Source organism: Cricetulus griseus, chromosome X (assembly GCF_003668045.3).
Source record: "Cricetulus griseus strain 17A/GY chromosome X, alternate assembly CriGri-PICRH-1.0, whole genome shotgun sequence".
Classification (NCBI taxonomy): domain Eukaryota; kingdom Metazoa; phylum Chordata; class Mammalia; order Rodentia; family Cricetidae; genus Cricetulus; species Cricetulus griseus.
Window position 1 is genome coordinate 98,173,903 of NC_048604.1, and position 27,033 is coordinate 98,200,935.

The window sequence follows — 27,033 nt, forward strand, 5'->3', positions numbered from 1 at the left end:
CCAGGTTCTCAGACCTCTTTTAAAAAGTCAGGTGGAATCATGCAAGTCAATAAAATAACGTCAGCCAAATGCTAGGCACCTCTTAGGAAGTTTGGTTCTGCCTTGCTTGGAAAGAAATAGTTTTGTTTTGCTTCCTTGTTTGTATGTTCTTGTCTTTGAACTGATAACATATGCACAGTGCATAAAATTCAAGATGTGCAAAACAGTAGAGAGCAAAGAGACTCCTTTCTACAGTGTACTGCCTAGCCACTCAAATGCAGCTTCCTCCCCAATGGTATCCCTAAGATACAGGAGCTAATCCCATGCCAAAACACATAGAGTTGTGTCTTTCTTCTAGGGCTGTGTCTCAGTTACAGTTACTATTGCTGTGATTAAACACTGGCCACAGTCCGGAGCTGGCGAGCTGAAGGCTGTTGTACAGCAGGAGCAGAGCAATGCTTAAATCAAAGGAACTTGTTTCTTCAAGCTCTTCATGCAGTGATTCTGACAGTGAGGTTGAAAAAAAGGTAAGAAGAAAAAACAAGTTGTTCCATAAAAAAAACAAAAGCCTGGTGAGACTTCTAGAACTTTGGCATCTTCTAAGCAGAGAAGCAGCAGCAGAGATGGTAACATCTTTCAGATTGGGAAGATGAGATACATCAGTGTTCGGGACTTTAAAGGACTAATTCTAATTGATATTAGAGAATATTGGATGGACTCAGAAGGCAAAATGAAATTGGGGAGAAAAGGCATTTCTTTAAACGTGGAGCAATGGAGCCAGCTGAAGGAACAGATCTCTGACATAGATGATGCAGTAAGAAAGCTGTAAAATCTGAGCCATATCAAACCTGGACTGTTGTAGTTGTTCCAATCTGTCTTTTTACATTGGCGTTGTATATTTGGATTGCAGAACAATTTGTATGGTGAATATTTTTTAAAATGTGCATTATTAAAATGTTCTGAGTGAAGCTAAATGTCAACTTTATTAAAGAGGATTGCTTTGTGTCCCCTACCTAGTGTAAAATAAAGTCAGATCATTACAATCTTTTTAAAAAAGATTCTTCTGGTTTTGTTTTGTTTTGTTTTGTTTTTCTCATCCAGTACAAAATAACACAACACAAAATCTTGTTACTTACTTGTTTTCTTTTTCTTTTTGTTTTTTGGTTGTAATAGCCATGTTGTATTTTAATTTTTTTCTGTTCAGTACATCTTTTTTATTTGAATTACAAACAAGATTGATTTACATGACAATTCCAGTTCCCATCTCCCTCCCTTCCTCCCCTATCACCCCCCAACTAAAACCCTACCTATCGAATATCCTTTCTTCTAATCTACACCTGACTCAACCTTTCTGCTCCCTCATGACCTCTGCATCCTTCCTCTTCTTCCCTTCTCATTCTCGTAGCTCCCTCCCCCCTCTTCCCATGCTCTCAATTTGCTCGGGGAGGATCATTACAATCTTAAAAAAACAAACACTATGGCAAAAGAAATTTGGGGAAGAAAGAGTTTATTTAGCTTACATATCCTGAATCACAGTCCACTAAGGGAAGGCAAGGCAGGGACTCAAACTGGGCTGGATCCTGGAGGCAGGAACTGATACAGAGACCATGAAGGGGAGTTGCTTACTGGCTTGCTTCTTGTGGCATGCTTCTCATGGCTTGCTCAGCATGCTTTCTTATAGGACCCAGGAGCATCAATCAGCCCAGGGATGGCACCATGGTCTGGGTCCTCTGATGGGGAATGTACTGTGTATATTTATCTTATTGATTGCTAAATAAAATTCTGTTTGGCCAATGAAACAGCAAGTTAGACAGGACTAGGAGTCAAAGAGGATTCTGGGAAATGTAGTAGAGAAGTGCTGATCCAGGCAGGAAGTGACATAACAAGGAGACTCATATTTAAGCAAAGGAAACAGAAAGTGTCCCCTTTTCCCCTTTGCATCCTCCAGTGGCAGTATGTGAGCCACTGGCAAGAGAGGGCACCAGCGAAAGGCATCCTCTATAAGGTAAGTCTTATAAAATATATAGGTTTATGATAATTGAGACTGAGTTAAAAGATGAGAATGGTCATTGGCCAAGCAGTAGTGTACCTAATACAAGTCTCTCTGTGCATTAATTGGGGCCCTAACTCAGGCGGGCGGCTGGCATAGAGCGCACACGTGGTGGTGGGGCTCGGCGGCCTTTGGCAGAAAGATTTATCATAACAGTCCTCCCTCATCAATCACTAAGAAAATGCCATACAGGCTTGCATACAGCCTGATCTTATGGAGGCATTTTCTTAATTGGGGTTCCCTTCTCTCAGATGACTCTAGCTTGTGTCAAGTTGATTAGCCAGTACAGGTTGTACATGGGACTACACATTAAAATATATTTATTTTAATATTAAGTGTATGAGTGTTTTCCCTGCATGTGCTACATGCCTGCAGTACCCACAGCAGTTAGAAGAGAAGAGCAGATTCCCTGGAATTGGAGTTATAGAAAGTTGTGTGCTAGGAACCAAGCTTAGGTCCTCGGTAAGAGCAGAAGTACTCTTAACCATTGAGCCATCTCTGCCACCCCATGGGGTTATGACTTTTTACCAGTAAAGCTTTTCTTTTTTCATTTCAGGAAGAAGTCAATACTTAATTTAAGGACAAGGGAAACATTAATAGAAAATGAAACACATTAAGATCTTGGGTGGCTTCATTCTTTAGCTATGGGGATCCATGAAGCAATAAACATGTATGTGCAATAGGATTTAGCCTAGAGAGTCATTAGTAGATGAATGGGTAAAGAAAGTATATGTGCTATGTGTAGATGATAAAATTTTAGTCAGCCATGAAGAGAAATGAATTCATGATATTTGCAGGAAAATAGATGTAACTGGAAATTATTATGTTCAGCAAGATAACTCTGGCTCAGAAAGACAAATGTCACATATTTGCTCTCAGTGGATCCTAGGTTTTAATTTTTATATGTGTGTTTCTATATGTGTGAATGTGGGTATAGGTCACAAAACTAGAAAGAGACCCAAATGAGGGGGAAAGACATGAAAGCACAAGAGGTGCTAGTTTAGGGGGAGGGGATTAGTAAGGGTGGGGCAAGGGACAAAGTATGTATGGAAACACCCAAAAGGAACTCAGGTATGCTAATTTGTAAAAAAAAAACTAATAAGAAAAGATCTCACATGATTTTTTTGAGACAGGGGTTTCTCTGTGTAACAGCCCTGGCTGTCCTGGAACTCAATCCATAGACCAGACAGGCCTTAAACTCACAGAGATCCTCCTGCCTTTATCTTCTGAGTGCTGGGATTAAAGGCTTGTGCCACCACTGCCCAGTATATGGAGAAATTTTAAGATCATTTTGACCTTCTTAGAATCCTTTCAAACTTCTCTCAGAAACACCATTGCTAGGTAAAATATAGGTACAGTTATATTTGAGCTACACACACACACACACACACACACACACACACACACACACACACACACACACACACACACACACTTTTAGTGTAAGTATGTGTTATGCAATGTTTGAGAAATAATTATATTAAAAATTTTCAAGAGTCTGAAATTCAAATTCACCTGGTTGCCTTGTCTGGAAACCATTTTTTGTTTACTTCAGATAGAATCAGTCCTAACATCAGACTGCAAGATAATGGGTTAGTACCTGTTGAAGCAGAAAACAAATATTGCTCTTCTAATATCACGGCTACAAAAATGACCTCACTTTAGGCTTTGATATTTCTCTTAATTGCTTTTAATAATCCAAAAGAAAAGCCATGCCTTCCTCAAGTGTTTTATGTAATGCTTTGTGCTAAGACTGTCACATACAGTCCTCTGCAATAAATAACTGGAATATGTGTAAGGTGTCTCTCAAGAGAGCTGGAGAGATGGCCCAGTGGTTAAGGGCACTTGTTGCCCTTGCAGTGGACCTGAGTTCAATTCCTAACACCCACATGACAACTCATCTGTAACTCCAGTCCTAGGAATCCAACACACTTTTGGGGCCTCCATGGGCACTGTACACACGAGGCACATAGACTTCCATGCAGGGAAATCAGCCATACACATGAAATAAATGAAAAAATTTAAATGTCTAAAATTTTATAATCCTACATTTGAACCCTGAGATGAATTAAATGCCAGAAGAGAATTTATATGTAATTCTGATATGACTTTTTTCCAAGTGAAGCATTGCTATTTAAAAAAATTAAATCAGATTATAATTAAGCCAAGCTAAATGTCTTATTGGAAAGTTAAATATCAACCATCTAAAATTCATATTTTGTTTTCTTACGAAGCCTTTTGAGGAGCTAAAAATCAATGCAATGCGATTTAGAACAGGCTGCCTTCAGCTTGTTTTTTTTTTTTCCAAACTCAAACATGGGTACAGTCTTCTCTAATGTCACTGGCTTCTTACTGCCTCCCTACTCATGGGGTTCTTCTGAGAAAGCCCTCACACTAGACTGCTGTTCTCACCCAATCTAGAACACTCTATGACTGCGTCTGATATGGAGGCAGTGGCTGCTTTGTGGTCCATCACAGCCTTATGGGATTAACTTGGATCTTTCAGGTGTATGCTTATCCTGGATTTATGTGTGTGAGATGAAGAAACATTATTTCCCTTTTGCTTAACAGAAATAAGATCTCAAGGAACTGTTTTTCTGAAACAGTGTCTCACTATGTGTAGGAAGTACAGTTTAGACTAAGCTTTGGATAAACCAAGATTGTCAATCATTCAGGCTTGTATTCTTCAAAGGAAGGAAATGAATAATGTCTGGTCACCTGGAATGCCAGTGAAAGTGGTCAGACAACCTGGGGATCCGTATCTTTTGCTATTTTAGTAGGAGCCAGACTCCACTCGAATGTCCCCAATATCCTGAGCATTGTTTAGGCCCCAATCCTGGGCTTTGTGGCTAGAAGTCATCTCTATGAAAGAGGCCACACAAATTTTGCATCTTCTACCAATAGAATCTATCCTTAGGCTTTTTACAAATCCTTCCTCTCTAGGCCCTATTCCTAGTTTGTTTATCAGACAATAAAACGCATTCGTATTGTAAAGGTCACAGGTGTTTTGCTGTTTTGCTAGAGGGATTCTATGTAGCTATGTCTAAAACATGGTTGTGATAACTGTCATGTGGTAGCCTGTTCCCCAAGTTGTACTATGCTTAAATGTGTAAGAAGAACAAACCATGAGGTCAGTCTCTGGAAATCTTGACCCACTGCCTGTAAAGATGGTATGGACTAGCCAGGCATTTTGGCACACATCTTTTTAATTTTTATTTTATTTTATTAGTTCAAATTAGGAACAAGCTTGCTTCAGATGTCAATCCCTTCTCCCTCTCCCTCCCCTCCCCCCCAACATCCCACCTGCCCCTAGCCATCTCCCCTCCACTCCCCAGGCAGGGTAAGGCCCTCAAAAGGGGCTCCTCAAAGTCTACCACATTATCCTGGGCCAGACCTAGGCTCTTCCTCATGTGTCCAGATCAAGAGAGCATCCCTTCATATGGGATGGGCTCTCAAAATCCCTTCTTTTTTTTAAGACCTTACATATTTAATACAGTGTGTTACCCCTGTACAAATGGAAAAAAATTAAGTTCAACATTTCTAGAACAATATGGGTGTTAATTTTTGTACAATGCCAACTGAACTCGGTAAACTGAGATACATTTTTTGGCACATATCTTAACCTGGTCTACAAAGCAAGTTCCGGGACAGCCAGGGCTCTGTTACACAAAGAAACCCTGTCTCAAAAAACAAAACAAAACAAAACAAAACAAAACAAAACACAACCAAACAAAGCCACCACCACTAACAACAACAAAAGATGGTACCCGAGTTTCATTCTTCACTTTGTGCAGATTGTCTTCCAGTTAGACTTGAGGTTTACAGGGTCATTGACAACAATGTAGCTCTAGCTGTCTTGGAGCTCATTATGTCAAGCTGGCATTGAACTCACAGAGATCCACCTGTCTCTGCATCCTGAATGCTGGGATTATAGGCATGTACCTCTACTTCCAATGATCAGTCTCAAGGTTCCTGAAAGAAGGTAACATTGTGAGGAAGATCAGCCCTTTCTTTTAATGTACTATTTGTTTTAAACAGAAGGCATGCATGTCACTACTCTATCCTATTCTTCAGAGAGAGCAGTGTGATGGTTCTTTGTTTAGCCATGTTTCTTTTTATCATTAAAATCTGAGAAGAAAGTTAATAATGTTAATACCTAATTACTTAAATATGCAATGATATCTTAAATTTCCTCTGGACCTAATTAAGAACAAAAATAAGATGGGTCAATGGCCTGGGCTCATTCCCAGCACTCCATAAACTGGATGTGGTGGTATTTGCCTTTAATCCCAGCACGTGGGAGGTAGACCATGAGGACCCAGATCACCCTCAGTGACATAGTGTTTTAGAGGCCATTTTGGAACATTTGAAACCCTGTTTCAAAAACAAACATGATGAGTGCACACCAAAACACTCCAGACATCAAAAACATTTGGAGATGAATCTGTATAGAATTGTCTTGGGAGAACTACCTCACCTCTCTGAGCCGTGGTTGCTTCTGTAATATTCTGCTCACAGGACTTCATTCTGTGAGATAATGTCTACATCATATTTACCACAGTGCCTGTTCCTGATGCTCAGGCTGAGTTTTATTAGTAATAGTATGAAAAGGTTGATGTCTTATTTTGTTCAGACGGTTACAGCAAAAAATTTCAGAGTAAGAAATTTGCAAACAGCAGCAATTTATTGCTTACAGTTTACAGGGCTGGAAAGCCCAAAATCAAGAGCCTCACAGGGATTTGCACTCTGTTTCAAAGATGGCATCATGCTACAGCCTCATATGGTGGAAAGGTCAAGGTCATTCCCTCATATCTCTTTTATAAGGGTCTTGATCTCATTTGTTCATAATTACCTCTTAAAGGCACTGAATCTTCGTACTACCCTGGGAGTTGATTTTCAATGCGTAAATTTAGTTAGGGGGAGGACTCTCTAGAACATAGCAGTTAGACTGTGAAATGAGTTGTTACTCAAAAGGAAGAAGAGAATACAGAGAATACATCTCAGAAGACTTCTGTATCAGTTGTTTTCTTGTTGCTGTGGTAAAACCCCATGGCCAAAGTTGTCTTAGTTACTCTTCTATTGCTATAAAGAGGCACCTTGACTGAGCACATCTTAAAAAAGAGAGCATTTAATTGAGGGCTTGCTTACAGTTCAGATGCTGAGTCCATGATCACCATGATGGGAAGCATGACAGAAGGTAGGAAGGTGTATTTCTGGAGCAGTAGCTGAGAGTTTATATCACTGGTCCTCAATCTTCCTAATGCTGTGGCCCTTTAATACAGTTCCTCATGTTGTAGTGACCCCCCCAACTGTAAAAGTTAGTTCACTGCTACTTCATAACTGTAATTTTGATACTGTTATGAATCCTAATATAAATATCTAATATACAGGATATCTGATATGTGACTCCCAAAGAGGTTTTGACCCACAGATTGAGAACCATTGGCATCCTTTTCTAGCAACTGCATACTCCAAACTGTTTCTACTGTGTGATAAAATAGAAACTATGTGGTGGGATTTATATCTGGACAGAACAACCAATTGGAATTTGACTCAGCATCAGCAGTCTTAGGTTCTTCTAGAGAATTCTCATTTTCTTATTTCTCCCAGTCTATTGGGACATATGAGCAGAAAGTGCCAAAGTGGAGTTAAGTTAAAACAAAAACAACAGCAAAGTCTTGAGGTTGTACTTCCAAGACCCAGTACTCAAAATGAAAACTTTTGTGAGGTCTGGAAGTGGGTTAGGACCTTGTGTGTAGAGATCTAATGAGCATGTTCTTGGTTGTCTCATTCTATTACACACTAGTGATGATTGAGTAGTACACCCAGACTGTAGAGAAACTTTTGAAGGAGATCTAGTAATTAAAACTTCTTTCTATACATTATCTGTCTTGGGGGTGTGAAAGGAGATAGCATTGTTTCTAACTCCTCTGTGTGGGGACTGTGCTAATTTGTTGTATTCTGCCTAAACAACTGACTCAGATTCTTTCTATGCAACCATGAATTAGGGCTAATCGCACTTAGCCTGTATGTAGTCTGTGTCCTGAGGTTTGAACATCCCCTTGGGTCTGGGGTTAGGCTTTGACACTGGAGTAGAAACAGTGAGGCAAAGACTCAGTGTAGAGTAGATGAAATGAGGTTATGAGTGTGCAAGATAATAAGAGTAAATGGAAAGATATCAAGGACTGTGGCTCATGGACGTATGCAAAGAAACTTGTGGGGCTATGTAATGCAAAGCAATGTAGTTTGTATATTGGAAGTACACATAATTCAGGCACTTGTCAATCATTGGAAGTCAAACCTGAACACTTTTCAGTAACCAGTATAGCTTAGTTGGAAAGAGAAATGAGTAGCTCTTATTTGCATACAGGTATACATTCTCCAGTTTGTGTATGTGCACACCACATGAAAGCAACCATACATGGGTCTAACTTCAAAAGAAAATGTACTTAGAATCCAGTCAGTCAAAAGATAATAAGATAATATGGAGATTAAAGATAACATGGAGAACGATGGAACAGAAAGACAGGTGAGCTCTTTTCCTAAATTACAATCTCAGCGCCACAGACATTCCACAGATGCATTACTGCTGATCTTAGAGAGGCTGCTTGTGTGAACGTGGATAATATATTGAGAGAAGCTTAATTAGTTTTGAAGGCATTGGAGTAGCAGAGACGCCTAATGAGCTGGTTGTGCCATACTCAGAATTGATGAAGAAAGTCCTCTCTCCTGGACATTTCTTGGGAAATCATAATGTATCCTTAACAAATAAATGTAATGCCAAGAAAAAGAGTCAGGTAATGGTTGATTAAGTAACAAAATGGGAGACCCTGGGAGAAAAATTATCTCATTCTAATAAGAAACTTATCTTGGCATTTCTGAAGAACTGAGCAAATGTGTTTCCTGCCCTCAGACCACTCCATGCTTAATGAAAGAAGAGATGGCATGGCACAGGATCTACCGGAACAAGGCAGCAACATCGAATTTGAAACCATTTACATTGATGATAAAGCTCAAGTAAAACTGTAGGGGAATTTCCTGGGAAACAACAGGTGCAACCTACTTTTGAATTTTATGTCTTCTTACATAGCCTTGTAGATAGACCAAGGCATTTCACTTACTTAATAGCCAGAGGGGAAAATAAGACTATGTACTGACTAAGGATCCTTTCACGAGCCACTGGCTCTCAATACTCACTGCTGTTGAAACATTTCTCCCAGTTTGAAGTCCTATAGTAGTGATGATATTGCAGTCAGGATGAAAAGTGAGTATTTGGTATAACATGTGATGCCCTGGATGATTGACTCCCTGCCTCTATCCCTTCCTCATACTGGAGCTTTTGGCCATAGGCATGTGCAGTCTCACCACTTATAGTGTGGCTTTTTTCTCTGGGCAAAACACAATCAGTGCAATCTTGAAATAGATATAACCTTTCCCTGCTAACCATGGCAACAAAATAAGCAGAAAAATGCAGTAATAGCTTGATCCATTGTAACAATAATAGAGGAGCTATTGACACTCCCCATTAGACAAGGGGGTGTCCGCAGAACCCTTACTAAGGATTTCAGCTGTTACTCCATCTTGCCACCCAGCTGCAAATTATCTTGGGAGATTCTAGAGTATAGGAAATGGAAGGCTAACTGAAAGGGAGACACTATGTTGCAGATTCTATGATGGGGCGGGGTTTTGAGATGGTGCAGCTGTTTTGAGGTCACCTATGCTCCTGTAAGTAACTCTATTCATGCTCCTCCAAATGAACCCAATAAACTCATTGGCTCACCCAGTTGGATTTGAGTAGAAACCTTGCTTTGGTCTTCCATTGGTGCTCTTCTGGGGCAGTTAATGTAACACCACCCTCCTGTGACGTGGGTTGTTCATGTTGTCTGCCATGTTTTGTGTGCTGCCTTCCCACACAAACTCACTCTCATGTTCAAGACTCATCTCATTTTGTTAATTGTAATGATCTTGGCTTTGAGTTGTTACTGCAATATATGTTTTTCTCTTGATCCATCTATTAAAATCATTTCTTTTGGTTTTGAGATAATATAATTACATCATTTCCTCCTTCCCTTTACCCCTCCTAACACTCTGTTATATCCCCCCTTGTTCTCTTAAATCCATGGTCTTATTTTTACTAATTGTTGTTATAAGCGTGTACATTCCTAAACACATCCTGATAAGCCTGTAAGAAGTTCCTTATATGTATATATTTCCAGGGCTGACCACATGGTATTGAATAACCCATTGGTGGGCTCTTCCCTGGGAAAGACTGTTTCTCTACTCTCAGCATTCCTTAGTTGCCTGCAGTTCTTTGTACAGGGTTGTGGATGTCCGAGCATTCACCTGTTTAAAACTTATTTTTCAGTTTCCAGGAAGTTAGATTTGATCTTACACTAGCAAGCTGACATTCCAAAAAAAATTATTCTGTTGATTAGTCTATTGTTTCTAATTTTGAACCCGCCTATGCAATGAGAATCACTTCAAGAATACTATTATGAGCCACACACTTATAAGAATTATGAGACCCATTCTTAAGTCTGATTACTCTCAGATCCTGCATATATCTGACACTCCTGGAATCCTGTTTTTATAAGATTTATTTATTTTTAATCCTATGTGTATGAGTGTTTTGTCTATCTTTTTGCATATGTACTGCATGCATGGTACTTGAGGAGGTCAGAAGATGGCGCCAGATCCCCTAGAACTTGAGTTAAGAATGTTTGTAAGTCACCTAATGGGGCTAGAAACCAAACTTGGATCCCCTGCAAGAACAGGAAGTGCTCTTAACCACTGAACCATCTCTCTAGCCCTTGGGATCCTGTCATTTTGTACATCTATCTATCTATCTATCTATCTATCTATCTATCTATCTATCTATCTATCTACTCTGTCAGCTCCATTTGAGTCCAAATGTACATGAAGTCAAGCCCTTGTAGTAACCCCCTAATAGGTTTTTCTGCTTTTGGATTTGTTTCATATATAGAAACAGACCCTTCTTCATGAAGCCTTTTTGGACCAATTAAATGAGAAAGCCATGCTTGGATTTCCAAACCTTGAGTGGTCTCCTGTGCCATCCACCATCAAAACATATCCCCTTAAAATCCCACCAGGGAGGTCACAGTCTTCCAGTTGCCCAAGCCCCACCTCTCTTGGTTTCAGGCCCCTTGTAGTGCAGTATTTACTTGCTGACTCTGGAATATGAGGGGTCTACCCCTGTCCAGTTCTCTTAGTCTGGAGGGACTATCTCCATATACATAAGGGTTATTCCTTTGTCTCCTTCAGGTCTTTGCTCAAATGCTCCCTGTTCACTGAAGACTTTTCTCCCAATTGCAACCTCAGTCCACAAACACACACACACACACACACACACACACACACACACACACACACACACACACACACACACACACACACAACTGCTTTTATCCTCTGTCCTGCATTATTTTTCTGTGATTTGTGTATCCGTCTTTCACTTGCAAAATATCATTCTTATTGTCTATGACCTCTTCTCAGATGAATACTGGATGCCTGAGATTACCAGAAAAGTATTTCAGGAGCAGCCAGTATAAAGCAGGAATTTATTACAGAGATTTTTAACATAGATTTAAGCATGAGATTTATAGAAAGAGGTTGTATTAGTCAGCATTTTTTAGAGGAGCAGAACTGAAAGAATTAACACACACACACGCACACGCACACGCACACGCACACGCACACGCACACGCACACGCACACGCACACACACACACATGGGATTTATCAGAGTGGCTTATATACTGGATCGAAGTAGTCTGACAATGGCTGTCTCCAAGGGTCCTGTAGTTGTTTATTCTGTGAGACTGAATGTCTCCGAAGTCCTAGTCTGGGGCTGGAGTCCCAGGGAAGTCTGCTGGTCTTTAGTCCATGATGGAATCCCAAAGAAGTGGGTTCTAATACCAACAAAGGAATGCTTCAGCAGCAAGATAGGTGAACTTGAAAGAAATCATAGAGTTATTCAAAAGAAGCATTAGATAGGACTACAGTTGATATGGCAAAATCCAGAGTCATGAGGTTTGCAGAAAGAAACTAAGATATTGTTTTTGAAACAGGATTTCACTATGTAGCCCTGACTGACCTAGAATTGGCTATGTAAATGAGACTGGCCTTTAACTCACAGAGATCCATCTGCCTCTGCCTCCCAAGTTCTGGAATTAAAGATGTGTACCACCACTCCAATCTTTTAAGATGCATTTTCCTGCAAACATAATTTATAGTCTTATTTGTAAGAGTTCCAGAAGTTTCAGGGTTATGTCTAGGAAAAGAGTAAAGCCATATTCAAAACTCATATAGATTTAGGTCTTAAGAATACAGTTCAGGAGCTGGGGGTGGGTGGGTGGTGGTGGGGCAGGCCTTTAGTCCCAGCACTTGGGAAACAGAGGCAGGTAGATTTCTGTGAGTTTGAAGCCAACCTGGTCTACAAAGCTACACAGAGAAACCCTGTCTCAAAAAAATGAAACAAAAGAAAGACAGACAGAAAGAAAAGAATACAATTTAGGGCCTGGAGAGAGGGCTAACTGGTTATGAGCACTTGCTCTTCTCCTGAAGGACAGAGTTTGGTTTCCAGCACCCAAGACACATGGCTCACATCTGCCTGTAACTCCAACTTTGGTGATCTGACACCCTCTTGAGTCTTCCGCAGACACTGATACACACACACACACACACACACACACACACACACACACACACACACACACACACGCATACAGACTCACATTCATACACGTAGATGAAAATAAAATGCATTAATTTGCTTCATTGCTATTTTAACATTTGTAGCTGAAATGTCTACATATAAAAAGGAATATTGTTGCTATGTAGGCAACTGTCACAGAAACTTTTGTTAATTGTGCTGGAATTCTTAGTCCAGCTGACAAGAAAGACTTCAACTAGACTCTGCAGTGAGGGGTTCCTTTGCCTTCCCATCTCCTCTTCATTTTTCTTGTCTTTTTATCCTGCCTCACCCATCATTTTGCTTATGACCAGTTGATCCTCTTTGGAACATGTGCTCCATAAGAGTGAGCTTTTTCTTTTCTCTCAAGTCAGTGCTATTATCTCTTAGTTTGAGAATAGTGCCTGGTGTGTAATGGCTAGTAAAGAATTATAAATATGTGTATACCATCCCATGAACTGGGGTCCTGATTTAAATAAAAAGGAGAAAGGAAGCCAAACACCAGTATTCATCTCTCTGTGCTCCCTGGCTGAGGATGTGATATGACCAGCTGTTTCAAGTTTCTGCCTCCATGACATCCTTACCAGAACAGACTGTACCTACCCTTGTTGTGAAATATTAATTGAAGATGTATTACATTTGTTTATGCTGTGGAACATTTGTTTAATGATGCAGAGATGTGTTGCTTTTTTATGTTGCATTTGTTTAACTTTTGTGAAGTTGTGTTACTTTGCCTGTCTAAAACACCTGATTGGTCTAATAAAGAGCAGAATGGCCACTAGTTAGGCAGGAAAAAAGGATAGGCCAGGATGGAAGGTAGAGAGGATAAATACGAAGAGAAATCTGGGAGGAAAAAGAGCAGGACTCCAGGGGCCAGCCACCCAGCTACACAGCAAGCCATGGATTAAGAGGAAAAAAAAAAACTTGGGAAGGTAATTCAGAAATAGTGAAAGTAAAAATCCCAGAAGCAAAAGGTAGACAGGATAATTTAAATTAAGAAAAGCTGACTAGAAACAGGCAAAGCTAAGGCCAGGCATTCATAAAAAAGAATAAGCCTCCATGTGATTTGTTTGGGACCTGGGTGGTGGGCCCCCAAAGAGTCAAAGAATAAGAAGAGTAAAATAACCAATTACATACTCTCAAGCAGTGAGTCAAAATACAACCTTCCTTTCTTGAATTTTTTTCGGTCAGAGTATTTTGTCATACCAACCAGAAAAGTAACTAATACAGCAGTGTTTGTATAAAACAGCATTAGAAGTATGCTTGATTCATTTTTGAAAATTTGAGGATAAATTTAGAACTAGCTTCTTAGAATGATGTGACTTCAACAAAGATTTGATTTAGCAGGTGTGGTATTTTCTTGATGCACATTAAAATGCAGCCATGTAAGATACATGGGGATCCTGGCACATATGATATAGCACATAATATAAACATGGCATATAATCTTTTCCTCTTCCTTCCAGGTTCTATTCCTACAGGTGAAGATGGAATTGGCATTTGACTTTTATATTAAAAAACAAAAATCATTTTGATTGGCAGAATTTAAGAAGTATATTGTTTTGTGTTGTTATTGTTGATGTATGTCAGTTATGGACACAAATATATTTTTAGCTTATTGATTCTCAACTGCTGGTTATTTTGCTTCCAAGGGACACCTGACAATGTCTAGAGACATTGTTGATAATGTTGTGTGTGTGAGAGAGAGAAAGGGGGGACAGACAGACAGACATAGAGAGAGAGAGAGACAGAGAGAGTACTTACTACTAACATTTGGTGGATGTTGAGCAGGGATACTGTAAAACATTTTGAAATGCACAGAATAGTCCCCTAAACAGTTATTGAGGTCCCAATGTGAGTAGTGTTGGAAAAATGGTGATGGAGGTAGGGATAGGATAGAAGCAAGTATGGGAAGGAGAAGGCCTTCAAAGAAGATCTATGATAGAGGCCCTGTTCTGTAACCTTTGAGCCAATGATCTTATCGTGAGTCTCTTGCAGATTCTTTTGACTTAATGGTACAAGAAAGTTTGAAATTACATCTGAAATTTTATCTCAGCTGGATGCTGTAATGGAGTATGTACTGTCATCTGAGGGCTTGATTTGGTTGGCTGACTTACTCATCATTGCACTGCTATATCCTGTCACATGCTGCTGAGGAACTGAGCAGGTCTGGAGGCTGAGGAAAGCTGCTTTCGGACCTGAGCAAATAACAGCTACAAAAATAAATCAAGACCAATCAGTGCAGTTATTTAGGCTTAAGGTAGGTTTTGATACCTTAAGGTTTTGCTAAGCCATGTCTTCTCTCCGAGACAACAGATGGTTTTTGAAAGCATTTTGGGGCAGGACAGTGGGGAGGGAAAGCCCAGACATGTAAACACAGATCCTGGAAGCAAGATAGAACCTGGCCCTCTTTCTGTTAATTTTTTCCTTCATCTATTCAGGTGCTCCCTTTCCTTTCCCCGTGTCTCCTCCTTCAGCCCCACCAGTCCCACATATTACACTGTTTAAAAATTCACAAACAAGGATAGCTAATGACATAATGAATTATTAATGGACATTGAACGTCCTTTGCTTTTGCCCTTTCATTCATTTTTAAGACTCATGTGCCAAGTTGTCAGGATTTGGGGGGAGATGAAAGAGTTTAACATTTACAGACTTACTTTCAGATCAAAGCTTCCCATTGGCCATCTAAATGTCCTAGACAGCTCCAACTTGTGCAGGTGTATGAGGTCCCATTCACAGCAATATCCAAACCTTCTCTCTCCTGGACCTTAGTCCTCATCCAAAAGCTTTCCTACTACTGCGAGGGAAGTTCTCAGAGTAGGGTTTTATATGTGTCAATGGACAAAGCTGGCCACTCCTGGCCATCTCTGTCTGTGAAAGCCACTGTAGTACCCATGTGTTCTATGGCATCTCACCTAGTCACATCTGCTACAGAATGGTGTTCCTCATCTGTTACTATTGGTTGTAGAACTTAAACAAAATGAGGGCCTCCCCCCTGTCCATTATCTGGGCTCACATACAGCCTAATTTTATAAATTGACACAAGTGTCTGACTGTTGTGTTTAATGTTTGTCTGTGGAGACTCAAAATTAACTCATCTGACCAAGTGTGTGTTTAGGTAGAAGAGAATGGAAAGAAAGGGATGATATTGTTTTGGTTAGCTTTGACCATCAACTTAACACAGCCTAGAGTCATCTGAGAGAAGAATCTCAATTGAGGAACTGCTTTTATCAGATTGGCCTGTCTTGATTGTTAATTGATGTTGGAGGTTCAGTCCACTATGGGTGGCATCATCCCCAGGCAAGTAGACCTGGACTGTGTAAGGAAGCTAGCTGAGTATAAACCAATGTGAGAGTCAGCAAGCAAGCAACATTCTCCATGTTTCCTACTGTACTTCTTTGACTGTGAGGTTATCTCCTTGGTCAGAGGTAATTCTGTATGGGATATCAAACAGGTTTGCCTTCAAGTTCTGCTTTGACTTCCCTCAGTGATGGGCTGTGACCTGGTGTTGTAAGTCAGATAATTCCTTTCCTCGACTAAGTTGTTTTAGTTGGAATGCATTACCACAGTAACAGAATGAAACTATGATAGTGGCGGACATCTTTTCACCTCTCTACTGAAATCTTCCCCTTCTTCTAGGGGTCACTGTGGTGGTTTGAATAGATGTGGCCCCCATAGACTCATGTGTTTAGATATTTGGCCCATAGGAAGTAGCATTTTTAAGAAATGTGACCTTGTTAGAGTAGGTGTGGCTCTGTTGGAGGAAGTGTGCCACTGTAGAGATGGACTTTGAGGTGGTGTATATGCTTAAGCCATACCCAGTGAGATAGTTCACTTCCTGTTGCCTGAGGATCAAGATGTAGAACTGTCAGCTACTTCTCCAGCACCATGTCTGCCTTCATGTCCTGCCATGATAATAATGGACTAAATTCTGAAACTGTAAGCCAGTCCCAGTTAAATGTTTTCCATTATAAGAGTTGTTGTGGTCATAACAATAGAAACCCTAACTAAAGCAGTCACCTTATCATAAATACTCACCTTAGCAAAACAGTGAAGGAAAGAAGAAAGAACTGTCACCCCTGTGATGGTTTAAATGAGAATGTTTCCCTTAGGCTCATATATATGAATGTTTGACCCCCCAGTTACTATAACTATTTGGGGAGGGTTAGGAGGTGTGGCCTTGTGGGAGAAGGTGTGTCACTGAGTGATGGAGTTTGAGGTTTCAAAAGTCCATGCCATTCCCAGTTATCTCACTCTCTCTGCTTTGTGGTTGTTGTCTCAATATGTAAGCTCTCAGCTACTGCTCCAGTGCTGTGCCTGCCTGCAGCCATGCTCCCTGTCATGATGGTCATGGACTCACTCTCTGAAACTTAAACCCAATAAACTCTTTCTTCTAGATGCTTCTTGGTCACGATATCATATTATGGTGGTAGAAAAGTAGCTAAGGCACTCCCAGTATGTATGAAGTCAGGATAAGAGATGCTTTGAGGATGAGCATCAATCCTCTGAATGTTTTCACTTGTTCTCCCAGGGTTTCTGGTATGGCTGTTGTACTAGTAGACATAGCCATATGGTGAAACTCCTAGGGGTATGGTTTTGCATCATAGTTTATGCAAATGACACCTCTGGATTAGGTAGTGCACAACCCAAAGAGTCATATGTTGTGAGCTTATTTACTAAATCATCTAAATTCTTCACTGATTTCACTGATAAGCCAATAAAATGCTAGTCTTAGATAGACTGCAAATGGTTAAGGACTCACTTTAATATCTAAAGCAAGTACTGTCTATCTATCTATCTATCTATCTATCTATCTATCTATCTATCTATCTATCTATCTATCCATGTATGCATGTATTTATATGTATCATCTATCTATCTATCTATCTATCTATCTATCTATCTATCTATCTATCTATCTATCTATCTATCTATCCATGTATGCATATATGTATATGTATGTATCATCTATCTATCTATCTATCTATCTATCTATCTATCTATCCTTCTATCACTATGTATCTTAGACTTTATTGCAAGGCCTTATTTCATGGTATTACATACCCTCATTATAGTCTGTGATGCCTCAGCTAGAATTTAACTAGAATCTTAAAAGACATGTTGAACAGTTTTATCTATCTCTAATTTTCATGCATTGCATTCTGAAGAATTACTTTGCATTTTTAGACGTGGAAACCCAAAGTATGTAGTTCTGATCTGTTCATCTTTGGGACAACTGCATAAGCAACCTCTGCTTGCTTCCCATTCTTTAAGACCCCCATGCCACATTGAATATGGGGCTTGGCAGTATAACATGTGCTTTGCCTACTTGTGAGTTGGGATTGACAAATAGAAATTGAAATAACATATCAGGATACTGTTGCTATGTGTCGTATTTCTGGTTCAATCTTCAGTTTAAAGCCTTGCTAGTAATGCAAGTGGTGACTGAAAAGTGAGAAAAGAGATTTGGACTCCCTATCAGAATGTCAATCAGTGAAATGTCTTGACAAGATCACATATAATCTTCAGTGAAAGCATCATTGATAGATGCTCTAACATTGGATTAAATTCCCTAACCACAATCTAATCTCATTTTAGTATCTGAATCTCTTCTTGGAATTTGTTGTGTCAAAAACAATTTGTATTTTGGAACATATTTTTTACTGATTTAAGTGATATGCACTCACACAAAAGAATATATCCCACCTTCAAAATGTAAGAAGACAGTCCATAGAAACATGTCAGTATTCCAACAAAGAATATTTTTCTTAAGTGGTAGATGGATATGTCAGTCCCTCCAGCTGGTAACCCAATGTATTAGTAGCTCACACATGAGTCCTTTAAAGTATTGAATTATCTGGTTTGCTATACCATGCACTTCTGTTTCTTGGCAGTTCTTGCCCACTTTAATGTCTCTGGAGGGGCTAGAGAGATAACCCAATGGGCAACATTCTTGATATTGTGCATAAATACTTGCTTTCAGATCCTCAGTGTCTCATCACACTGACTATGCACTATTTTCTGATGCAAAGATTACTACAATAGTCAACTAAGCCTTCTGAGTATTTAATTTCTTATTTCACTTAATGGCAATGAGCTAAACTTTTACTTTTAGTTTCAAATTCCACTTATACCTTGTATCACAGGGAACTGCACACATGTTCTTCTCTCTGTATGGGACATTCCCTATCCTATCCCTACTCCAATTCCTAACCAGTTACTGGACTAACTTTCCCTGAGAAGGATTTCATGATCCATCCTTACTGATGAGGTTTCCTTCCCATGAATAATACTGAATGTCCTGGATGAATCTTTTTGTTGGTGTTGTTATGACTTTGACACTAATTTCTTTTAAAATATAATTTTATTTTTATTTATTTATTTATTTGTGTGTATTATGGTGTATATGTGATGTGCATATGTGAGTGCTTATATGTGACTTTGTGTGTTCATGTGAAGACCAAAGCAGGGCATAGGATATCTTTCTCTGTCATGTTCCATCATACTACCTTAGGACAAGGTTTCTCAATGAAACCTTAAGCTGGCTAGTGAGACTTTAGGATCAGCCTGTTTCTGCTCCATTATGCTGGGGTTCCAAATACACCTAGCCCTGCCTGGCTTTTTATATTGACGTTGGGGATTTGAACTCAGGTCCTTATGCTTGCAAAGTAAGCTCTCTTACCTGATGAGTCATATCCATAGCCCCATGTTTTTATTATTTGAGACATGTATTTCAGGCTGGCATGAAACTTTCTATATAACTAAGGATATCCTTGAACTTTTCATCATCCTGCCTCCACCTCCTGAGTGCTAGGATTTCAGGCATATACCACTACACTCGATTTATGTGATATTGTGAATTGAATTCAAGGCTCCATGCATTCCAGGATAGTGCTCTACAAATTGAACTATATCCCAACTCCTTTCGACAATTACTTCTAATAGTTCATTTTCTTTCTGTCTTCACAGTAAATTTTAAGCTTTTTGAGGGCAACAAGTCTCTCTCATTCACCTATGCCTAGTCATTCCTAGTCTGTGCAGGGAGTACACATTTCATTCAACAAGTACTTGTTGAGTTAAGACTTAAATATTAGCTTAATCAGATATCCATCCCCATTTCATGTTTTAAAATCCATGCCTGTCTCTAGCACCTAATATCAAATTTCCAATCAGCAACAGCTCCTTATTTCTATGTCCCTTATGTCCATATTTGAGAAATTGAAGCAAATAAACAAATATGCTGGAAGATGCCTACTAATTTGTCTTCTATCATTATGGACACACTCCTTCAAAATCTGCTGTATTCAGAACAACACACTGTGATTGGATCACTCTCTTGCCCTTGGAAGAATTGAGAGTTGTACTCAGACCAAGATGAGCCTGTACTTGACATTTTGGGTAACCTATCTTATCAGAGATACTTGAAGCCTCTTGTAAACAGAAAACTTCTTGAGAAGAGTGGACTTACTAAAATTCTCTCCTCTCATCTTATTGATTGTGTAGTTAGCTGAGTTTCAACTAATTTAAACTTTGGTGGTAAAATGCATGAATCACTTTCAGTGTAGCGGAGCACTAATAGTCTTACCACCACAGCTAATTTGGGGTGTTCTGAGTTCCTAATTGTGTAATAAAATTGAAAAAAATTAAACCAATACTTTCAGGGTAATTCTATTAAAATGAAATATGGCTTGCTTTTAGTTAAAAAGAAAAAGGCATGGTTTTAAGGAATCAAGAGAAAAAGTAAACCCTTTCATGATCCTATTCATTATTCCCAGAACCAAAATGGATTTCCTTTCAGCATGTTAGAATAAAAATGGAGTTCTTTCTAAAATCATGACAAGTTTTATCTACGGGTATGAAATTTTAAATAGGAAGAATAATAGCAAGGGATGGGTCTTTACCCAGTAACACGGAGATAAATGCTTTTCCTAAGGGTATATGGATATAGAAAATGAATCATCCTTGGACATCCTTAGGTTTGCACCGCAAAATGCCCATGGAGGGTAACTTGTATTTTTATGGTGAAAGTTCCATATACTCTTCTCTATCTGTATAATAGTGATATTTTCCATTTCTTTTGATTAGACAAACCACAATGAAAAGTTGAGGTGATGTAAAAATTCCTGAGTACAATGTGCACTGAATTAATATCAAAATACCTTTAATGAATTTGAAGGCATGAGATACTACTTGATTGTTTTGCATGAAATATTTCATGAACATGAATTCATGGACCTTGTGCATGGGATCTGTGAGTCCATGTTCATAACCACGGTTGGGGCTTATTTCACTTCATATATTACTTCTAATGAGCTTGACAGGATTTTTAAAAATCATTTTTATAGTTCCATAAGATTTCCTTTCTGACGGCCAATTTACCAGACTATGTATGACCAATAACTTCTCCCCTAGTAAGCAGAAGTTCTAGTTACTCATGTTTATTGGATGTTTTCAACATCTGATCATTTATTTGTTAATCTTATAGACTTATTTGTGACTGGGCTCAAGAGTAGAACCTCTAAGCAAGGATAACAACCTGTTCCCGACTTCATTCTCTTGACTGAATATTCTGCAACCTCTTCCTCATTTTCTTAGCATATTGTTTCTTCAGAGAAATGCATCTGCTTTTGTGTCACAGGACACATGGAGGAAAAAGATGTTGAACTTAGGTGCCTTGGTCCTGGAATTCTTACTTTTTCTTGTTTAGGGGCTTTCTAACAATGTATTGGTGGATATCATCTCCTTTAGAGAGGCTGAAAAACTTTCCGATTCTGTTAGTTCTTTGGGGCCCTGGCCAATAAGGCACAGCAGTATCTGTCAGTCCAGGAATATCCTTTTCTCCATTTTTTACACTAACCAACTTGAAAACACTCAGTTTGGCACCCACAATGAATTCTTGAACACTCTTGCGCTCCCTCACTCCAGTTCTCCTTGGTCTATAACAGGCATGCTCCTTACTCAACAGCAGGCACACTCTGCATGAGTCAAGATGCCTGCCTGCTTCATGGTAAAACTGTGATTGTCATTTCCACTACTGACTCGGACTACATAACCCTTCCATTCTTCAACCAGTGCATCAGCAGTGACTTCTGAGGCCATGCACTTCTTATAGGAAGTGCAAAGCTTGCCTTCTTTTGTCCACTCAATGAGTTTCTGACAGCTGGTGGCTAGGAAGAAGATATTCAGCTGCATGTTGCTGAGAAGGCATGATGAAAAAGAGCTTTATTGGATTTCAGGGAGCTATTTCTTAACTGTGTTATCCACAGATGTCACATCTTGATTAGTGTGGTGGTTTGATGAAAATGGCCCCCATAGGTTCCTAGGGAGTAGCACTATTAGGAGGTACAGCCTTGTTGGAGTAGGGGTGGCCTTGTTGAAGGAAGTCTGTCATTGGGGGTGGGCTTTGAGGTCTCGGATGCTCAAGCCAGGCTCAGTGTCTCACTCTGTTCCTGTTGCCTACCAATCCAGATACAAAACTCTCAGCTACCTCTCCAGCACCATGTTTGCCTGTGTACTGTCATGCTTCCTGCCATGATGCACTAAACTTCTGAATTGCAAGCCAGCACCAATTAAATGATTTCTTTTATAAGTGTTGCCATGGTCATGGTGTCTCTTTACAGGAATAGAAATTCTAACTAAGACACAGCCCCAATTAAATATTTTCCTTTATAAGAGTTGCCATTGCATTGGCATTGGATTCCATGGTGTTGGATTCACGACAATGGAATCCTAACTAAAACAACTAGATAGCAGACTCTCTGGTATATTAAAAACCCCATAAACAGAGACAGTTTACTTCTGTTTTTAATTATTATTCATTATGCTGAGTTTATGGTCTTCATCATGAGTTATTTCACATAGGATTTTAAAATAAAAAATGTTGCCAATTAAACTGGCAAGATACTTCTGACATTATTTAATTAAAAAAAGTTTGAGATAAGGTCTTATGTATCCCAGTTGACCCAGTTCTGTACAGCTGACGCTGACCATGAGCTCCTGATCCTCCAGGCTCTGCCTCTTAAGTGCTGGGATTGCAGTTAGGTACTATCATGCTCTTTTTTGTGGTGCTGGGTATGGGACTCAGGGCTTCATGCATGCTAGGCAAGTGCTCTACTAAGTAAACTTTATCCTCTACCCCTTATTTTAATGTAATTAATATAACTGTTTTTCATTTACTTAGAAATGGATTTTTGGTATATAGTCATAAAATGAAAAATACACATGGCCTATAATGGTTGAGGTCTTCTTATTACTTCTTTCATTTATGGCCTTGCTTTTCAGTGTCATTTGCCATTAGAATCATCATTGCCCATCTTTTACCATGTTGTTTTGTCTTATTGCCAGAGTCAGAGCTGAAACATTGCTCTTAGGTGTTCTTCACTAATGTGTCTAGACTTTCTTCCAGGACCCTGAAATCCAAATTCTGCTAGTTAGAGATCTGACAAAACATTTTCAGATTCCTAACATTCACTTTCTTTTCTCAAGTTCTCCTGGAATGGTTTGTTGACTGAGACCTCAAAGGAGTACTGTGGCCCAGTTATGCACCTCGAAATAAACTAAACTCCATAGTCACAGCCAAGCATGTTGGAGAGCTTCTAAAATAGTTCCTAAAGCTCTTTGGCTCTTGATATTCTTGTGTGACTCCTCCCTTAGAGCATGGGTTAGACATAGTGACTTGCTGCTGATGGTTAGAATTGGGCAAATATAGTGAGAAAATATTTCTGACATTAGTTCACAGCAGGCTCTGATTTCTTATTGGCCATCTCACTCCTTGCATCCTGTGTGAATCTGTGCACACATATTTTCTCCAAGCAATACGACCATTAGGTTTTTATGTTTTAGGTAATCTTGCTACATAGTCCTGGCTGGTTTAGAACTCACTCTGTAGATTAGACTGGCCTTAAACTCACAGAGATCCTGTTGGCTCTGCTTACCTAGTGCTGCGATTAAAGGCATGAACTACCACCCCTGGCTAAAGAGAACACTAGGAAAGGAAATAAGGGAAGTCTCTGGCTCATGAGTAACAGACACCTTATTCCAACAGGTCAGGACAAATTGAATCCATCCAACAGCTTGAGCAAGCTTGGAAACAAGTCCAGCTCCAGTTAAATCTCAAAGATAATCACATTCCTAAAAAACAGCTCAATCGTAACCTGTGAGAATTTCTGTAACCAAAAGATCCAGCTAAACCATGCTCATATTACTGATCTGCAAAATCTTTGAGATAATAAACACTGTTGTCTTTATGTACCAAATTATGGAGTAATTTGTTATATGGCAATAAATAAGTAACTCAGGCATTAGCAACTACATCATGAATGTCACCTGGCTCATAGCAGTTATAAATTGCCATTGATTGAGCGATGCATCTCGATTCTAAAGATGATAAATATGGATATGTAGTCTACATTTTGAAATAAACTGAGTGGTAGAGTAGTTAGTTAACCCATGAGCTACAATAATCCTTGAATAAAAAAAAAACTCTGCCTATTTTAGTTATGAGCTTTCATGGTGATCAACCGATAACTATATTTGGACAATGTTTGCTGAATTGAATTTTCTGGATAATTTTATTATTGGACAAAATAGGCTTGGCTAGGGATAGATCTTGAGAGTAAGAATTTTCCCATGGCCATGGCTTGGTGAGGTCTTATGTGCATCCCAAGTGCTTCTTTTAAAGTCTAACTCTTTTCAGTTTAACAGTAGCAATTGCTTAATGTGTTTTTCTGCTTTAGAGGTCTGGCAGAACCCTCATGGATATGAAGGACCAGAATTGAAGATACATTTAATAATATATATGTGTATGTATACCTTTAAATTTCATTTAATATATTTATTTTTAGGGGAAGGGCACATATGTGCATGTGGAGATCAGAGGACAATTTGCAAGAGTCAGTTCTTTCCTGCCATATAGGTCCCAGAGACAGAATTCAAGTCGTTGGAGACAAGTGCCTTTATCCATTGTGCATTTCACCAACCCAAATATCTCTGTCTGTCTGTCGGTCTGTCTGTCTGTCTCCCTCCCTCTCTTGCATGAATGCATGTACAGTCTCATGTATCCAGTGTGGCTTTGAACTCACTGTGTGTCTAAAGATGGCCTTGAAGTTCTAATTCTTCCCATCCCACCTCCAGAGATTACAGCTGGCACCACTACACCTAGTTTATGCCGTGCTACTTATTGGATCCAAGGCTCCATATAGGTTAGAGAAGCCTGTGTTACTGAGTCATATCCCAAAACCTAATAATAAAAATTTAAATGCACAAATCATATACTATCCTTTCATATTTTTTTCTGTTTTTATATATGTCTGCATGTGTGTGCTCATGTGTGAGGGAATCTGTGGAGGCTAGAGTTTGTTTTTGTTTTTTGTTTTTCGAGACAGGGTTTCTCTGCATTGCTTTGGAGCCTGTCCTGGAACTCACTCTGTAGGCCAGGCTGGCCTCAAACTCACAGAGATCTGCCTCCCTCTGCCTCCTGAATGCTGGGACTAAAGGCGTGTGCCTACTAACACCAGGCAAGAGGTTGATGTAAGGTATCTTCCTCAGTCTCCTTCATCACTCTCCTTAGTTTTTAAAGATGGAGTATCTCACTATTCATGGGTTCACTCATTTGGTTAGACTGACCAGCAAGCACTATATCCTGCTTTCTATACTTCTTGAATTACAAGAACACATCCAACTTTATTTATGTGGTTACTTGGGTCAGAACTCATGATTAGAGGAGCACTTATAATTTGTCAGATAATGTGTTAATTCTATTATATGGTGACCTCACTTGTTTGCTAAAACCACCTCATGAAGCAAATAATATTTTTAGTTTCTTAGGGAAAGAAAATAACTTGAAAAGAGCATTCAGTTACTAAGTGGTAGAAGCAAGATTTGAACTTGGGGCTTTAGTTTCAAGCTCTATCATTTCACTTACTGAATGTGATTGCCTGTCCTCCTAGTTATTGTTGCATTCCCAAATAGTTAGCATATTGCCTTGCATATGGTGTGTACTCAATATATATTTGTTGACTTAAAGTCATTAGTGTATACCTATTGATTTACCATCATGTATGCACTAGGCATTGAGTTAGTCAATTATCTAAGTACAAGAAATTTGTACATTTCAACATGGAGGAATAAGTATTAAAAATCATATCTTTTATATAGCAAATTCCTGTATGGAACTAGTAAAGTCCATTCTAGGAAATTTTGATAAATTTGTGTGAGAAATAAATTTATGCTATTTTATAACAGGACCTTAAATTGATCAACCAATTGTGCATTTATTTATTAACTGTTCTTTCCTGATTTTTAAAAAAATCAGCCAATCTACATCATTTCACCATTTTAAATCTCTGTTTTGAGATGCAGATACAGTTTTGAATTATTCAAAAGGAATCATGATGAAATTCATCTGTGAATGCTATCAACAGACTGACACCCTCTTTCTGAGAGATGCTTATAGCAATGAAGTATCTTCAAGATCTTGAAGAGAAGACCTTGTGATAAATAATCTTTTATGAGCCTTGTGATTCTCATTTAATTAAAGATGAACTGGATAAGCTTTCTATCTCTCCTTGGGATTTTTAATAAAAGTTAAAAATAATTTCATGACACATTTTTCTTTTTAAAATAAATGGCTTTGTTGAATTACTTGGAAATGTTAAAAGGAAGGAGGGAGGCTGGGGAGTGGTGGCTCACACCTTTAATCCCAGAACTTGGGAGGCAGAGGCATGCAGATCTCTGAGTTGGAGGCCAGCCTGGTCTACAGAGCTAGTTTCTAGGTCAACCAGGGCTATACAGAGAGACCCAGGGCTACACAAAGAGACCTTATCTCGAAAAATCAGAAAAAAATATTTCAGGAAGTAGGCTAAATAGATATGGTGATTTTTTGCAATTTTCTAAAAAAAAGTACTAATTATAGAAGGCCTTCAGCTTTCTTATAAAGAAAGTTCCAGATTTCTTCTGACAGGAGTCTCAGAGAGGCCTTTTAAGATACAGAGAAACAAGGAAAGGACAGCTGATTCTGTGGTCTTCTAAATTGACTTTTTCTTAAAGGAGGACAGTAGGATCCATTTTTCAACTTCCTTCTTTCCCTTCATGGTTCTGTTGTCCCTTATCCTAAGGTTGGAAGGATAGGAGAAGGACCAGGGGAAAGGACCCTTTGTTTAATTATAGGAGACTAGATTTTCCTTGAACAGGACACCTGATGGCTAAAGCTGGCTTTTCTTTTCAGTTTTTATTTTCCCAACTACTTTGTCATTTATTTATTGGAAATAATCTTTATTGAATACCAAACTTG

General features: G+C 39.1%; 1 protein-coding gene and 1 long non-coding RNA gene across 4 annotated transcripts; both read left to right on the forward strand.

Annotated features, from left to right (window-relative positions):
* Positions 1-429: 429 nt before the first annotated feature.
* LOC100758384 (activated RNA polymerase II transcriptional coactivator p15) lies at positions 430-866 on the forward strand. Its single transcript, XM_027432635.2, is given in 2 exon segments — positions 430-504; positions 507-866. Coding segments are annotated over 2 exon segments (372 nt in total). The 5' UTR covers positions 430-434; the 3' UTR covers positions 809-866.
* Positions 867-1,923: 1,057 nt separating this feature from the next.
* Positions 1,924-26,338, forward strand: LOC103161835. Of its 3 annotated transcripts, none has more exons than XR_003488347.2 (5): positions 1,924-1,984; positions 8,943-9,081; positions 14,739-15,000; positions 24,479-24,544; positions 26,103-26,338. It is a non-coding gene; the product is annotated as an uncharacterized LOC103161835 (long non-coding RNA). The 3 variants fall into 3 exon arrangements; XR_004771442.1 differs by having other exon boundaries at positions 14,797-15,000; positions 26,097-26,338; XR_003488348.2 differs by having other exon boundaries at positions 14,797-15,000.
* Positions 26,339-27,033: the final 695 nt, after the last annotated feature.